The sequence below is a fragment of the Pelmatolapia mariae genome, linkage group LG5 (assembly GCF_036321145.2).
Source record: "Pelmatolapia mariae isolate MD_Pm_ZW linkage group LG5, Pm_UMD_F_2, whole genome shotgun sequence".
Taxonomy (NCBI): Eukaryota; Metazoa; Chordata; class Actinopteri; order Cichliformes; family Cichlidae; genus Pelmatolapia; species Pelmatolapia mariae.
The window spans coordinates 23,497,127-23,513,876 of NC_086231.1; the positions used below are offsets into that span (position 1 = coordinate 23,497,127).

General features: G+C 39.4%; 2 protein-coding genes across 3 annotated transcripts; one reads left to right on the forward strand and one right to left on the reverse strand.

Annotated features, from left to right (window-relative positions):
• The first annotated feature begins 3,302 nt into the window (after window positions 1–3,302).
• Window positions 3,303–8,978, forward strand: sys1 (SYS1 golgi trafficking protein). 2 transcript variants are annotated; one of them, XM_063474348.1, is made up of 4 exons: window positions 3,303–3,450; window positions 5,394–5,681; window positions 5,776–5,843; window positions 6,103–8,978. In XM_063474348.1, the coding sequence occupies exons 2-4, from the start codon at window positions 5,520–5,522 to the stop codon at window positions 6,341–6,343; spliced, it is 471 nt and encodes a 156-aa protein (XP_063330418.1). In that variant the 5' UTR covers window positions 3,303–3,450; window positions 5,394–5,519; the 3' UTR covers window positions 6,344–8,978. The 2 variants fall into 2 exon arrangements, with proteins under 2 accessions (XP_063330418.1, XP_063330417.1); XM_063474347.1 differs by having other exon boundaries at window positions 5,425–5,681.
• A 113-nt stretch (window positions 8,979–9,091) lies between these two features.
• LOC134627890 (neuritin-like) lies at window positions 9,092–16,717 on the reverse strand. Its single transcript, XM_063474349.1, has 3 exons — window positions 16,290–16,717; window positions 15,233–15,386; window positions 9,092–14,485 (listed from the first exon to the last, which is right to left on the reverse strand). Exons 1-3 carry the CDS (start codon window positions 16,339–16,341, stop codon window positions 14,257–14,259), a joined length of 435 nt encoding a protein of 144 aa, XP_063330419.1. The 5' UTR covers window positions 16,342–16,717; the 3' UTR covers window positions 9,092–14,256.
• Window positions 16,718–16,750: the final 33 nt, after the last annotated feature.

Here is a 16,750-nt window from a genome sequence, read left to right on the forward strand (position 1 = left end):
GGATATTGGCTGCCTTTGGAGGCTAATCCATGACTGCTACATTGTGTGTTTTCTTTCCAGGTGTGTTTTTACTGAACTGGCAGTGTGTTTGTGATCACTGCTGAAAAATGTAGCTGTTGCCAATCACATGCTTTCTGACTGGCTAAGGCTGACAGCACATTTCGACATTCATAATTCCTTCAATTTTAACAAGCTCTCCCCACCCCTGCCTGAAATTCATTCCCAAACCACGACATAGTCCCAGCTTGTTTTACAGATGACTGCAGACACTCGCTGTTTTACCGCTCTCTTGACCTCCTCCGACAATTTGAAGCAAAATTTAAAAGCTGGATTGAAATAAAATATAAAGAAACGTGGGTTGGCTCGAGACTTTTGCACAGTACTGTATCTCAACCTGATAACGCCATACTCAGATGTGTTAATGGAAGCAGATTTTTATAAATGAATCTTATAAAACGGAATCCAATTTCACTGAGTATAGAGTATGTGCACAATATTAAGGTACAAAGCCTCAATTTTCACCAGAGGGGGAAAATGCTAAAATATACTCTTTCGCTGTGTTTAATAATTATTTTAGCATAAAGTATGAATCTGCAAAAAGAAAAGAAAAAGGAAAAGAAAATGACATAATTACCTCTGAAAGGTATTTGGAAAAATAAAACTGGAGCAATAAGCCTGGAAACCGTCAATAAAAGTGAAAAGCTTTCGCAAGGTGAAAAGTGGATGTTCGGGTGGTCGGTTGCAGCTGCACAAAGGCGCGTCCCATATCCCCCAACTATAATCTTTAACTTGTGAACCCTTTGCCCGAGCAGAGGAACCGTTTCACATAAAGATTAACTCGATATACAATATATATATATATATATATATATATATATATATATATATATATATATATATATATATATATATATAAAGCAAGGCCAAACAACATTACCTTACAAATGCAGCGGCAACCAGTGCACACAAAGCTCCGACTAAGAAAAAGGCAAACTTTAAGTTAAAAAATCAGCAAGGGGGGCGTGCCAGATCCGGTCACCATGGGTTGTATAATGTTTTCTTTTAAAAATCATTAATCACGAAGTCAGTCCTTTCTAAAGCTCAGAACTCGCCTCCCAAAAGCTTCACACATCAACAACCCTGAAAGTGGTTCTATATACTTGACCCCAACCAGAAAAAAATAAATCCTCTTATAGCCTGATAACTTCCAGAAAAAAGACTTTTTACTTGATACCAGACTGAATTGTCCATATTCCACATTTTTTCCTCCTATTTTAAATAAGAAAACTTTATTATTAGTGAAATAGTATTTCTGAGCAATATCCATTATTTTAAAACCACTGCATTTTACTGAAGCGATATATATTTATTGATTATTAGTGTTTTGTTTATTTTTTAACAGGGACGGTGTACATTAATAAACATCTGTAAATATACACAATACAACTTTAAATGTACTAGAATTAGCCATAGGTTTTAATCTGTAGACCCTGGGCAGATTTTTAAACAACCCCCCCATCTCCATCCATCCATCCATCTTCTTTCCCTTATCCAGGGCCAAATCAGGGGGGCAGCAGCCTAAGCAGAGAAGTCTACCTCCTCCAGCTTATTCGGGGGGACACCATGGCATTCCCAGGCCAGCTGAGAGATATAATCTCTCTAGCGTGTCCTAGTTCTGCCCCAGGGCCTCCTCCCTGTGGGACATGCACAGAACACCTCACCCAGGAGGCATCCTTGTCAGATGCCTGAACCACCTCAACTGGCTTTTTTTGATGTGGAGGAGTAGTCGCTCTACCCTGAACCCTTTCCGGATGGCCAGACTCCTCAACCTATCTTTAAGGGAGAGGTCAGCCACCCTTCGGAGGATGCTCATTTCCGCTGCTTGTATCTGCAGTCTCATTCTTTCTCATTCTTTCACTACCCAAAGCTTGTGACCATAGATAAGAGTAGGGCCATAGATCAACCGGTAAATCAAGAGCTTCGCTTTTAAGCCCAGCTCTCTCTTCACCACAATGGACCGGTACAGCATCCGCATCACTGCAGCCACAGAACCAATCCGTCTGTCACCAAGGAATTGCTTAACTGCCTCAGTGACCTCATCCTCGGTGATGGACGACTTGTCCCCGCTCGTCTTCAGACTTTTGGTGCTTTAAGCCAGGGAGATGGCCTTCACAATCCAATGGGAGACCCTAGGTTTAAACGGAGCCCTACCTCTGGATGGATTAGCAAAGCAGACAAATAACTGGTCAAATAAATACACATCCTGAATTAATCAACATAGCAAACGCAGCAGACACAGGAAATGCAGCCCAACTCCCTCAGGGAGGTGTCTGTGGAGCCATGGATTAAAGACTGGCCACCAAGTGCTCACCCTTGGGCAGTCACTCCGCACCAGGGAAGGGCCCTGGTAACCCTATCCCAGGCAGGATGAACTGTTTTCTAGAACTTCTACTCATAGGTGTTTTTAAAATGGTCTTTGTCTGGTCCCTGACCAAGGACTAGGGTTGGAAACTGTCCCGTTTTAGCAGGGACATCCCGTATAATCAGCAAAATTGGTTCATCCCTTATTCTACTTTAAATGTTATGTATGATCATTACATGCAATGTCACATATAATGCATATTTACACTATGCCCAGCTGGTTGTGCATTGTGCTTCTGGCACTCCAGAGTGTCCCTTATTTGATAATTAAAAAGTTGGCAACCCAAACCAGGACCAATTTGCCATGGAAAACCCTAGCAGGGGGGCAACGCCCCCCCCCCCTCCGAAAACATAGCCCCTGGGAGACACAAACCCCTCCACCACGATAAGGTAGTAATTTTTAATATGAATAGTAAAAAGACAAAAAAAGGAAAGGAAGAAAAACCCCAATGAAAACAATAAAAAAAAAACCCCAACATGTTAATATGCCCTTCCTCCTTTGTCTGTCTGGATATTTTAACAGCTTCTTATTAATTATTATTTAAACGTTTATCATTTTATTTCTTTATCGATTTAGATATGCAAAAAGTAAAATTCATACATTTTTACAACCGTTTGGAAGTTTTAACTTGGTAGATTTTCAAAATAAATGTAGCTAGTTCATTAAAATAAATTTTCCGAAATGAAAAATAACCTATTATGAACAAAACAATTACAGACGTTGCTTTTTGATGAATCATGAGACATTTTTATTACACACTGTTGGCAAATAATTAATGTCACAGGAGTGACGGTACATGTGTTTTCAGGAATAGAACGGTAGTATTTTACTTTGACAGTGACTAGTTGGTCATGAAGTTTTCTTTCCGGGCAAACTGTTCTGACTTCCGTGTTGTTAACAGGGTTTAGCTAGTCCAATGTAGTGTACGATGAGGCCCGGTTAAGTAACGACAGAATTTGGGGAACTTTGAAGAGCCATAGGGATTATCGTTGATCCAGCATCCTTAAGACTTTCTGACCCGCGGGCAGGTACGTATCACCTCCAGACCGCTCTCCTTCAAACAAGCTGAAGCTTTAACTTACCGCCGACTCACCCTCTGTAATGTTTACACTTTACAGGTTTTAGGCTGGGTGATAAAAACCTTCGCGAGTTATCCTTCGTTTTTATGTTTAGTTGAGCTCAATATAAATAAATAGATTTGAGCCATTTAGTCTCCCGCCTGTGAGCGATCACATGATATTACATTGGCTTTTGCTAATCTGCGAGTATGTGTTGGTCGACGGCTAAGCTACCTGTGCTATCGGGTTTCTCTGTGTTCACCTAACCCTAACCTAACATCACCATAACATTACAACCCCGATTGTTACTGAGCTACCTCGGTGTTTATTTAAAGCAGGATATTGTGGGTGTGATTTAACTGAGATCCGAGGTAAAGCAGAAGCGGATGTCTTCATTAAAGCCTCGATGCTGTTGTGGAAGTTTCAGGTCAAAAATGTCAGCATTGGTGTGTTCACCTGAAGACAAGTTGGATATATTATTGGATTAATTCATAAAGCCATTAGTGGTCATGTCATTAAAATTGCTAAATGTGACTTGGTGTGTCACTCCATCTCACATCATCAGCTTTGTTCAACATTTTCTGCTCGACCATGCCAGATTTGCCAGAACTTTGTCCAAAGTTTGGACACATGTAATGATTGCTATGAAATTTTACCCTCATATATCAAGTATTAGCAGTCCCGGGATTCGGGTTAGGGGTAGGGTCTTGTAATGGGCTATTAGTCACACCTCATGTGCATCACATCCTGGCCTTGCAAGGCTACTCTAGTGAAATGGATCAATAATCCCCCCATTTCTTATTACTTTTAATTGTTTTTATTTGTATTTATTTAACATATGATTTATTTTTATTATTATTATTGTTATTTTTTACATCACTGCTTGTTGAGTTTTTAATGCCTCTTAGCGTGTTAATAGTTCAGGTAAGGTTTAAAGACTGCTGCATTGTGCGTGCTTACTGAGTGGGTCGAAAATTGGATGAAAATGGCATTAATTTACCATTCTTTTGGACATCATCTACAATTCAATTCAATTCAATCTACAGTTCACAAATGATCACTAATTGTCTTTTGCAATGTAAAGCTTTTGCTCAAATGCGCAACTTTATAGGGCTGCTTGATGTTTTTTTTTTTGTCTGTCTTTCTTTCTTTCTGTACTAGCCAATACTCAGACATTTTTTGATGTATCTCTCTCAAATTACAGATCCTGGTTTACTAGTACAAAGCTCAGGCGTTTATCTTCAATGGTTTTTCATGTTCAAATATTTCCTCATTTTTTAATGTATGGAAAAAACAAAAAAGTATCTAGAAGAGTATTTGGTATATGAGGCCCAATTTTTATAGCAACCATTATATATGTCCAAGCTTTGGACCATAACATTTTTAGGCAAATATGAGCTGGTCAAGCAGAAGATCTACGGTGAATTGAGATGGAATTAAATGCTTACACATACACAAAGATGAAAGACAAGACAAGACTGTAGTGATCTGCTGACCTGTTTGTAGTGATTATTAGCTGCTGCTGATGTGGGTGCAAAGGTCATGAGGACTGTTTTATCCTCTGTTGTGTAAACCGATAACAACATAAACTTTTACACTTTACTCCTCACACATTTCATCTAATCTCCTGCCTTTTTACCCCCCATTTGTACAGGAACTATGAATGCAAGCACATAGTTTACCTAGGTTGACTTTTATGAAAGCTTAAGTCAACCGGATTAACCGTGTTAAGTGCCCGAAGCGTACTAAACACTTTGTTCCGGACATCTGTTTATTTTGTACTTAAGTGCAAAGCAGCTGGCTGTAGCTATAATCTTCCCTATTTCTGTCTAATAAATATATTAAAGCAGGATTTAAAACCAAGCTTTATACTAATCTAATCCTTTTTTCCAATGTAACGTTCTGTGTTTCAGATTTTTTATTTTTATTTAAATTTTTTTTTAGATCACACCCACAAGTCACATCTGATGGGCCAGCAGGTAACGGTTGTTAGCAGTTGTTAACGTCCTTTGTGTCTGTACGTGGAACGTCAGCCAGCAATGGCCACTCATTTCCGTAGCTACATCTGGGACCCAGTCCTCATCGTGTGCCAGATCGTGCTGATGCAGTGCATCTACTACAGCTTTTTGGGCCTGTGGTTGGCTGGAGTGGACAGCCTTGTGCAGAGTAGTCGGTCATTGGACCAGATCTTCAGCTATCAAGTAAGTTTTAAGATATACCTGCGTGTTTATGTATTTTTGTGTCGCATATTCGCTCTCTTAAAACTATATTTAAATGTTTTCTCTGCTTTGGTAGGCTCTCGGTTTTGCAACCGTGCAAGGCAGGCTCTCAATGATGGCATTCATCTTGAATTCTCTTACCTGGTGAGAAATATCATCAGTCATTATTCTGTACATCATAAATGGATGAGATTTGTGTGACAGCTAAACAGCATCCTGTTTTTCAAGCATCCCATGAGGCATTCATTAAAGGGGTGTTTAGACCTTATTTACACCTGTGCAGTTACACATTTCCTTAAGTGTAAAGGTTGAAAATTTTAAATATTTACGTAGAAAATGGTCGACGTTTAATGCACAGTGATACTCAAACTTTGGCATCTTTTCTGTGTCACTGTTCCTGCAGCGCCCTCGGTCTGTGGTTCTTCATCCGCCGAGGGAAACAGTGCCTGGACTTCACAGTCACCGTGCACTTCTTCCACATGATCGGCTGCTGGATATATAACGCTCATCTTCCAGCTGCCTTGTCCTGGTGGCTCGTCAACATAGCCTGCATGGCGTTGATGGCTGTAATTGGAGAGTACCTGTGCATGCGGACTGAGCTCAGGGCAATTCCAGTCAACACTGGACCGAAATCTAACCTGTGAATTTTCTTTGGTGACGGGCTGAAAGATTGTGAAGGGGTGATCCTTGAGGGACTCACCGAGGAGAGATTTTTTCCACCCTCCACTCTTGGAAAAGAAAAAGAACATGAACCTCTTTCAGCACGCATGTGGGATTTTCGTGCTTTGTCTGTTTCCATCAAGTGGTTCACCCAGAGGACCTGATCTATTTATTCATAGCTGCACATTAAATATTGGACAGTGCAAATTTGTAGCATATTAAGACACTTGTTTTAAGTCTTTTGAAAACACATGCCAGTTTACATCCTCCTCTAAACTTAATGACTACAAATGTTTTTTTGTTTTTTTTTAGTAAGTTTTTATGTTGAAATTCATTATTTTCATTCCCTTATTTTAAGAAATTTTTTTTCTGATTGTTGTTAAATTTAGCAGATATACACATACGCAAATTAAAAAGCTCTGTCCTAACAGCACTTTAAAGATGCCAGTGTGCAATTTTCACATCAAAGTTTTAGTAACTGCTTCTTAAAGCTGCTTTTAAAAGTTAAATATGGGGAGAAATATGTTTTTAGACAACAAAAAGGTACAGTGCTTAGCAGATTTATTAGATCATCTGTAACAAAGACAAATATTTTAGAAATCTGTCAAAAAACTTCACCTACAAAAACAAATGTTTCAAATCTGTAATGGATGTAAAAAAACCAGTAATTTGGCACCTTAATAAAGAAAAAGTGCTTTTGCACCATTTTAGCTCTTTTTTTTGGGTAAAACTGTAAATTTGAAACTTAATTGATAATAATAATAATAATTATATTTTAGTACTAAAAATATCATTTCAGCTGCACATACTGGTGGATTAACCATTACAGAAAGATAAAAAATGATTTTTATTGGTAATTTAGGGCAGCTGTGGCATAAATCTTACACTGGTGGTCTAATAACTTTGTTAAGCACTGTATGCTAATCAGTAGGTCATCATGTAAATCCAAATATAGGAAAGATTTTATGCGTCATAATTGGGGCTCAATAAGTGGTCCAAAGTAATAAAAACCAGGCTCAATTTGATGTTTCCTACATTCAGCCTCCTAATCCTTGTTAAATGCTTTTCTTTTTGAGTCTGTACCACATTTTGCACAGCAAGCATTGTTGGGTTCTGTCTCTTTATGTCATGATGTATTATGCAAACCGTTTGGCCACTTCGGGGACAGTTTGTCAGCCACCAGCTGCGTTCTGACAGCTGGCTTTGTCTGTGCTTCTGAAAAATTGCTGTTCGGGGAGGATGTGATGGGGAAAGTCCTAAAATGTGCAGCTCTGATGTGTATTTCTTTTTCCTTTTGGAGCAGTGTCAGACTTCTCATTTCGCTGGTGACTTTTAAACTCTTAACAGAATTGACTTTTTGTCTTTAATGTGTTACAGCTCATGTTACACACACTCGAGATGCTCTTCTTTTGACTGTCAGTTTAAAACCTTTGCAGCTTTGATAGTGCGGATAATGCAGTGTCTTGTTTTGCAGTCACGTTTTCCTAAGGTGTGAAATGAGTTTATAATTATGATGCAGGGGGCGATATTGGAAGGTGCAGCCTCAAATTGGAAAGCAGCTCAGATTCAAGCTGCTTTGAGTAGGAACAGAAAAAGCTAGCCTGTCCAAAGAATGTAATCCATCACCTCTCAAGGTAATTAACATGGTATATCGATGACTGGTTGACTTAAATATGCATTATAAAAGATGTTAATGAGGGAGGTCTTGCCTGAGCTGCTAGTAAGCAAGAAGTGAAAAGAGTCAGGATTTCTACCCATCCTCCCATTTAAGCAGTAGCTTCATATTTACTCCACAGCAGAAATGTCAGACTTACAGTCCACTTTGATCTTACGTGGGCCGAACAAGTAAAACTCCAGTTTCTGTCAGTGTACACATTTCATCTTAATGTAAGACAAAAGTGCAATTTTAACAGTATGACTTGGTTTTTTACATGATAAAGAAATGCAACACTGTAGAAAATGAAGGAAAACCTGTCAGCGCAACCTGTTGGGCTTCACTGTAAGAAGTAAATGTGTAAAATACAGGAGTCTGTAACTTAATTACTTTGGTGAATTGTGGCAGCGGGGGAGTTCTTATCAGTTGGAAAAGATGTAAAACTTGTGAAAAAAAAAAAAAAAACCTGTAAAAAGTTTAACATTTATGTCCTCCTTCACTTTCAGAGCCATCCAATCGGCCGGATTGGGGTCTTCACCCAACCCGACCGATTCTGGCTCCTGGGCCTTATGTTTTCACCCCTGCTCTATATAAGAGTGAGCCGACTCTTACAAAAAGGTGAACAACTGTTTCCCAAAATCTCCACAAATTACTTTATTTTTACTTTGTACAAACTCGTGACTACAAGCTGCTATTTTGTTATCTGGCAGTGGAACCTCTGAAAGTGTTCACATCACCTTTTGTATGTTATACTTTTTTTTTTGTAATGTAATTCAATATATGAACTCTGGATGGATCTATTCACATCATTAAATTCCTTGGGGAGAAAAAAAAATCACAGGCACGGTGTGCATATTTCTCCTTTCTGAAGATTTAAATGTCTGCACAGCTCATGTTGATTATATTAAAAGGGTAAAGTCTTGGAGAGGAAACTGCAGGTGTAAAAAAAAAAAGATAAGCAAAAACAAACATTGGCCATCGTGCTTCAGACATCAACCATGGCTTCTTTAATGAGGGAATTGCCACATGCATGTCTTTACTTCTCCAAACCTTTTCTGCTATATGCCTTGATCCCTCGCTGCAGGAAGTGTCCAGGTGGAAAGCAGCAGATGGGAGAGCACTAACGAGTTGAAAAACGCTGGTTGCAGTCGTCCTTACCCTCACTTTGCTCCGGGGATGACTAAAAACAGAAACTGTAATAGATGGGTTAAAAAGGATTGGCTGCCATCAGTAAATGTACCACCAGTTTACGTCTTAGTGCTGTTACTCTCCTGAAGCCAGTGAGCACACACTTAGGTTTTAAACATTGTGCTTTATTATTATAAACACATTACTTTTCCATATATTGCTTTATACAGTCTTGTAAATTGTGTATTAAACTGAAAAAAACCAAACCCTCACATGGATCATCAAAACTTGGTTTTACATTCAGGAGTTCTTTCCATGTTTGAGCTGTCATTATTAGGATTACTATGGTATCATCATGCTTTGTTCAACAGCAGGGAAAAAAGTCCCCTCTTAAGAAGTGACTATTGTATTGCTCATGCTTTGAGGACATCACAACTTTTTTTTTTTTTGTATTGTTACGCCCAGGTACACAGTGGATGACGTAACAGCAGTACAAACCTCTTTCTAAAAAAGCTGTGGCATTAGGCAAAAATATCAATAAAAACAGAGTGCATTGTTTTGCAAAAAATTTAAACCCCGTGATTCATGAAAGTAGTCCAAAGTAAACATTCTTTAACTTTGTTATTTTTAAATATGTTCTCATTTTGAAGATGATGCTGTTAAAACTACTGGACAGGCGAGTAAAATGACTGTTAGTAAAGAAAGCATCTCAGAAGTAAGTAAGGATGGTGCATAATATCACTAAAAGGTTCAGAGAAAATCCAAAGAAATCTCTGTATGCAAGTGAAATGGCTAAAAGCTAATGTTGAAGGTGTGCCCTTCAGGGCCTCACGTAGCACTGCATTAGAAATCGACATGATTATGTTGTGAAGATCAGTATAACGACTCAGGACCACTGTCAGAGAACAGGTTTGTCTTGAAATGAAAACAAAAATAAAGAAACATCCTGATATGTTGTCTTCTCTGGTAGTTGCATAAACTATTAAATCTTACCACCTACATACTAGCAACCATGGTATGGGAAGCATTAGTACGCATGGTATGGTAAATTGCAGATATACTATACAGCAGCGGTCCCCAACCTTTTTTGCGCCATGGACCGGTTTATGCCCGACAATATTTTCACGGACTGGCCTTTAAGGTGTCGCGGATAAATACAACAAAATAAAACCAGTACCAAAAAAAGAAGATTTATTCATAACACACGTGAAAAGACCCAGGAAAACCGAGTTAACGATTAAAAACGATAACAAAATAAAAAACGATAAAAACCCTGAAAACCATACATTTCACACCCGAACCTCAACTCTTGCGGCCCGGTGCCAAACAACTCCGGTCCGTGGCCCGGGGGTTGGGGACCGCTGCTATACAGGACAAAAGTATTAGGCCACGCCTCTTAAAGTTTGAATTTAGGTGTATCAAATCAAGCATGTAGCCACACCTGCAGTCTGCTTGTGAAAGAATGGGTTGTTCTCAAGAACTCACTGAATTTAAGTGCTGCCCTGTAGTAGGATGTCATTGTTACAACATTAGTTGTTACTTGGGGTTTATGCTTTTTGATCTATGCTGTAATTGTCGCAACCACAAACCCCTCTTAAACCCTGAGCCATAACCTGATTCGACTACATGTCAGCTATTGTGACTGGCCTGTTCAGTCCTGTTGATTTTTCCTTTTGAATTTATCAGTGTGAGAATAACAATCATTGCCTCATTAAAAGGAAAAATAATCATATCAATATGAAGACTCATAAATGTCAGCAAATTCCTGGAGGAAAATTGCTTAAGCTATTCCCCCCCAGAGTAACAAATATGTTTGCACCCTCAAAAAAACTGACTTCAATAAGAGGAGGAAAAAAATCCCTGCAGTTTATTTATTCCTATCACCTGGCACGGCATATAAAATACTGAGACATGACCACACATAATGCACCAGCACAAGCACAAACGACATCAGCCACTTACGTAAGTTACGTTGTAGGCTCTACAAAGATTCCCTGCAGAAGTCTAAATCAAGAGTTAGTGGTATTATTGCAAAGTGGAAGCGTTTAGGAACCACAACAACTCAGCCAAAGAGTGGTCACATAAAGTTACAGAGCAGAGCTGGCGAGCGCTGAGGTGCATAGTGCGTAAAAGCTGCCAACGCTCTGCTGTCTTAGTAACTGCAGAAAGCCTCCTCTTGCATTAACATCAGCACAAAAACTGTCCACTAGGAGCTTCATGGCACGACTTTCCATAATCGAGCAGCTCCTGTAGGTGTAACATGTGGGTAGCCCAATACTTTTGTCCATCCAGTGTATGTGAAGGCATCATACATGTTAAACAGGCTTTAAAAGAACGTATCATCGTGGCATCTTCTGCAGAGAACAACTGAACTGTTGAGCAGCTTAACGAGCATAAATTGGGAAAAAATTGATTTCAGAACTACATTTGGCTTTCTCATTTACCAAATGCTTGTGGAGTGTTGTTTCAAGAAGTGATGAACACGCTCTTATCTCAAGTGCTTTTGAGATGTGCTGCTGTCATCAACACAGTGACATTTGTCACTATCCATCTCATTATATTTAGTATGGTGTGTTACATTTATTTTAAATAGGGGTTTACATGATTTCCAAATCCAAGCATTCTGTTTTATTTGGCTCTTCCCACCTTTTTTGGAAAAGGGATTGCACTTTGAAAGATGAAAGAAATAGAAACAGAGCAAACATGCTGATGGAGTTTAGGTAGGTATGGGGGTGAGGATAATACATCTGCATAACAAAGGATGCAGACACACTGAGGAGCTAGCGTAACTTCATGCACAGATCAAGACCACTGCACGCCATCTCCGAGGTAAAATTAACAAACTGTCCATTTTTCTGAAGCACTGTCACAAAAATTACCATGCAGTTGTGATAACATAAATGACTGAATGATCCAACTTTTTAAATTTTGTTAGGATCAGTTTTAAAGCAAATATGTATATATGGACACAGTTTGGGCAAAACAAACAAAAGATAAACACTGTTTCTCCAACATTTGAATTTACTCCGAACCAAAGGGCTTGATGCTGTTTTAAGAATAAACACCATTTTTTTTCATGACAAATTCACCAAAATATTAATCACAAAAGACAATTACTACTTATGACATCTCATAGACTTTTGTGCTAAATAGATGCAAGTTATTACACATTAATCTTTCTGTTTCTGAAGTTTGTTATTATTCTCACAATTTGACTTAACAGATAAAAAAAAATTTAGAAGAGGAGTACATTGTTTGATATATCAAACACATATTAATGATGTAATCAGTAGAACTTTATGGCAGATTTGTCTTTGAAAAGCCATCCACGTGTATTCTGTCATCTACTAGAGTATGCAGACTACTTTAATGCACAAGGTTAGTAATAGGGTGTTAATAACAAGTGAGCATTTTCTCACAGAATGCAACTGAAAGTCACAAAAACGAAAATTTTGTTTTTACACAACAATCAGTGGGTTGGAAAATTAAAAGGAGCCGTGGTTTAACTAAAGGTTTAACATGGATCATGTGCAATATACATCCCCTATTTTTGGTGTCTTTATAGCAGCTATGCAACATCAGCCATGATGGGCTGAAGCCTCGTAAGGAGAAAGGGAATCCAAAGTTGTGTATGAACTGCTTGATTGTCACCTTACAACAACATTTTCTACACTTCAAAACAAGTTAAAGGGTGAATTCACCTCTATAGTGCATACAAATGTTGTTTAGTCATGTCGAGTCTGATTTGGCTCTTTGTTTGATAGGTAACAACCTTAAATAAACAAAAAGTACGGAAATTTGCGTTTGGTCAATAATTTCTATGTTGTAACAATACGTCTCGGCAATAAATCTGAGTATGAGGGCTGCACCCATGAAAAACTTGTCAAATCTGGTTTGACATTGTTAAATTGCCAATATACTTTGTTTCTTCAGACTTCGATCGTCCAATCCAATAAGCACCAAACAAGAGTCAGTAGCAGAATAAGCTGAAGATTTGGCAAGGTTTTCATGGGTGCAACTCACATACTCAACTCTGCTGCTCAACCCAAAAATACGTTTTCCTTACAAATGTGGCAACATTTAAGGAGAAATTAACAGGCTTTCCAGCACTATAATATTTATTACCAAGAAGCATTGTTACAACAGAGGACAACCAACCAAACAGTAATTTCCTTGGTTTTCGTACCAAGTTTTTAAGGAACTTAAAAGCTCGGTAAGATGTTGTTCTTCATGACGTGTCTCTTTAGTGTTTTCACAGAGCAAAGCTGTGCTTATACAAACTCAGTGGAGGTCAAAAGGTTTATGCTGTAGCTCATAATTAAAGAGGCAGACTGGCATTGTAGTAGTCTGACAGCCCCATCGTCTGTACTACAAGCAGCAGCTGGTTAGCTTAAAAACTGGAAATAAGAGGGCGGGGTAGAACTGCCAGCACAGATCACTCACAAACATTTTATAAATCATTTCTTCAAATTATACAAAAGTGAAAAAAAATTATATTTAATGACAAGCTAAGCTAAAACTGGTTGCTGTGCCTTTCATATTTACTGGTGAGATCTTAAAGTGGGGTTAGTTTTCTAATTTACTTATTGTAACTTTTTCTTTAAGGAGCATGATGAAATCAGACTTTACACAAAACACACCATGGATGCAATTACTATCTTATATACAAAAATGTGAGCGATGAATAAAAAGTTATTTGGGCTTAAAAACTACAAAAATTGGACGTTATATTTTCACACAGGTAAACTATATTGCAAGCTGTGTTTGACTGCACGACATTGTACAGATATATGCGGCAATGTGCCTGCTCCTTGTACAGTGTTAGTAACCCAGAGCCACAGGTGCCTGATAGTAGAACGAGCTGACCAAATTGAATGTGAAATCCACGAGAGTGTGTGCTTTTAATCTGTTTATAATGCAATTCTTTCTGCCACTCCACCCAAAGCTGGAGTATTTGAGAGAATTTCAAACCTCATTCATCACAGACATCAGCGACTCTAGGTCAAAATAATCCTTTGAAACATTTGTGCTCTTAAATCCTTGGCTTGAAGTTTAAACTCTGGAGGACCGAAGCACAGCGAATACGACGTCCTCCTCACCCAAGCCCTGCTCCATCTATGCAGAAGCCCAGCCGGGCCCAGTCAAGGCCAGCATCAGCGGCAAGATGAGGACAGCGCTAGGTGAACTTAGACTGGGAGAGGAGCTGGGACTGCACAGATCAAACAGACTTCCCTGGAAGCGTATCTTCCTGGAGTCCTGCCTCAGAGTCTCCCAGATGGAGCTGACTTCCTCCTGACAGTCGGACAGCGCCGTGAGGGCACAAGTGTGGAAAGCTTCCCAGTGGCTGTGGCAAATAAAAGGATCATCAGATTAGCACTGTGTCTGACATTTCACTCGGAAGTCATCCCCACAACAGCATGCAGACATGCACTGGCTGTGCCCGATTAATTTGCTTGCCAAAAATCCATCACTCAGACAGCTACGAAGGATGCAAGTAAGTCAAGCTGTGCTTTAATTACCATGGCAACTGTATGAGAGAGTGAAACAATATCACAGATGATATTGCAAGTGGGCAATTTTCAACCAAAGGATTAAGTGTAAATCTTTGTCTTCAGTGCACTGTGTTGGGGTTGTGGAGTGCATGCAGTAACAGTGACAAAGAACTTCCCCCGAATTTCATTACTGCTGCAGCGAGGTCATAAATTATTTAGCACAATGGCTCAGTGTCTCAGCACCATTCATTTCTCTAGTCTCCTCTTCTCTGGGATTGTGGCATCTGCTCCCTTTCTCTCCAGTATTTTGTTATGAGATGAATATTTCATGCTGTATCTGTCTATATTATTGCTCTCAATAACGCCTTATTTGATCCTAATTGAACTGAAAAACAATTTTGTGCACCAATGGGTTTCTTAATCGACCCATGAAAGCTGGTTTCTCTCTGCATTTCTTGTTCTCTCTGCTGGGGTTATCATTTGTATGTTAGTGCACATGAAAGCTCTACTCACAAAGAGTGATGAGAGCTCAAGCTCACAAAACTCTACAGGGAATGTTTCGTTGCTGCTCGTGCACTCGCCGGTAAAGTAATTCTCACCTGCACACAGCTGCCACTCCCCTCTCACTGGTCACGTTCTCCTGGTAGTTGTCCATGCTCTCTCCCAGCTCCAGGACACATTCGGAGAAGTCCTTATAAATGTTCTCACACTTCACATCGACAGAGTCTCCTGGCACCGCTAAGGACAGGAATACTGAAAAAACAGATACAGGAGACAGCTTTCTTTAGCACTTTTGTGATGCTTTGTCCACTGACGAGCTACAAATAACCATGAGAGACAAATCAGCATCCACTGTAAGTGCACATAAATCAAATTTCTTTCTCGCTAAGTGTCTGGCTTAAGATTTCAGACTACTTTCAGACATCACTTACGAATATACAACCTTTAAGCAAAGACCTCTCTATTACATTTATCATAATAAATACTATTACTCTTATTTAATTTGATAATTTAATTTGATTAGCAAAACTATGTGACAGGTTGTCAAACTTTCACACCAGAAGCTGAAAAAACCCCACCCCACACTCCATATTGCTTATCAATAATTAAGAGTGAAAAAAAAAGAGATCCAAGTTAAATAAAGGTCAGCATCCGAGAACTCTTTTTTTTTATTTTGCCTACCAAAAGATCACATTCATTCGGCTCATGCTCTTCCTGGTCGTCCAGCCCCACAGTTTTGGAGCAACTGCTCTAGACAGATGCAATGTGGTGACCACTGCAGCCCAAAGCTCGCTTTGTCAATAATAAACTGTACTGATTATAAAGTGCATATTTCTGTATTTTAGTAAAAGTGACAAATGAGTGAAAAAAGAAGAAGAAACCATTCCGTGAGTTTTAGGTAAGCGTTTCGTGTAAGAAAGCTTGCACACTAAGTATAGATACAACACCCAGCTATCTACCGTCGCTACAAGCAGTTGGCAGTGGTACAGGTCTGATAACCATCATGCAACACTGATGGGGATAAATAAGCTTACGGTCACAGCACCTACATTCTGCTGCAAGAAGATTAAAAGAAGAAAAAAAGAAGACGGCTTTCTGTGCCAAACCATCCCAACTGGCTCCCACCATAAAGCGACTGAGATTGAGATACCGTACCGGTGGCAAAGGCAACAATCCATCCGATCTTCGTCGACATGAAAAATCCCATATCATCCCATTTCAAGCCGAGCGGAGGGCGCGGGATGCTGCTGAGGCGCCGAAATAAAATAAAATAAAGCGTCTCTGAGTCACACGGAGGTGATTAGCTGCCCATCATTAATGTGAGTCGATGTGTATCAGTGATTGAGCGCCGATAAACACTTGGTAGGTGTGTATTCACAGTCTTTCCTTGCTCCGGCCGACTGCTGACGTTACCTGCCCCCCGGCGCGCGCTGAGCTCATCTTCCCCCTTCAGCACCGGACAGTTCTCACCTCCCCGAGCAGGAACCACGGCCCTGCTTCATCACCCGGTGCTTTTATGCTTCTGTTAGACACCTCACACAGGATGTCATCAAAGGATCTCAGCTTTTACACTATATCTATATATATAGATCTATATTTTTTTTTCCCTCAATCAC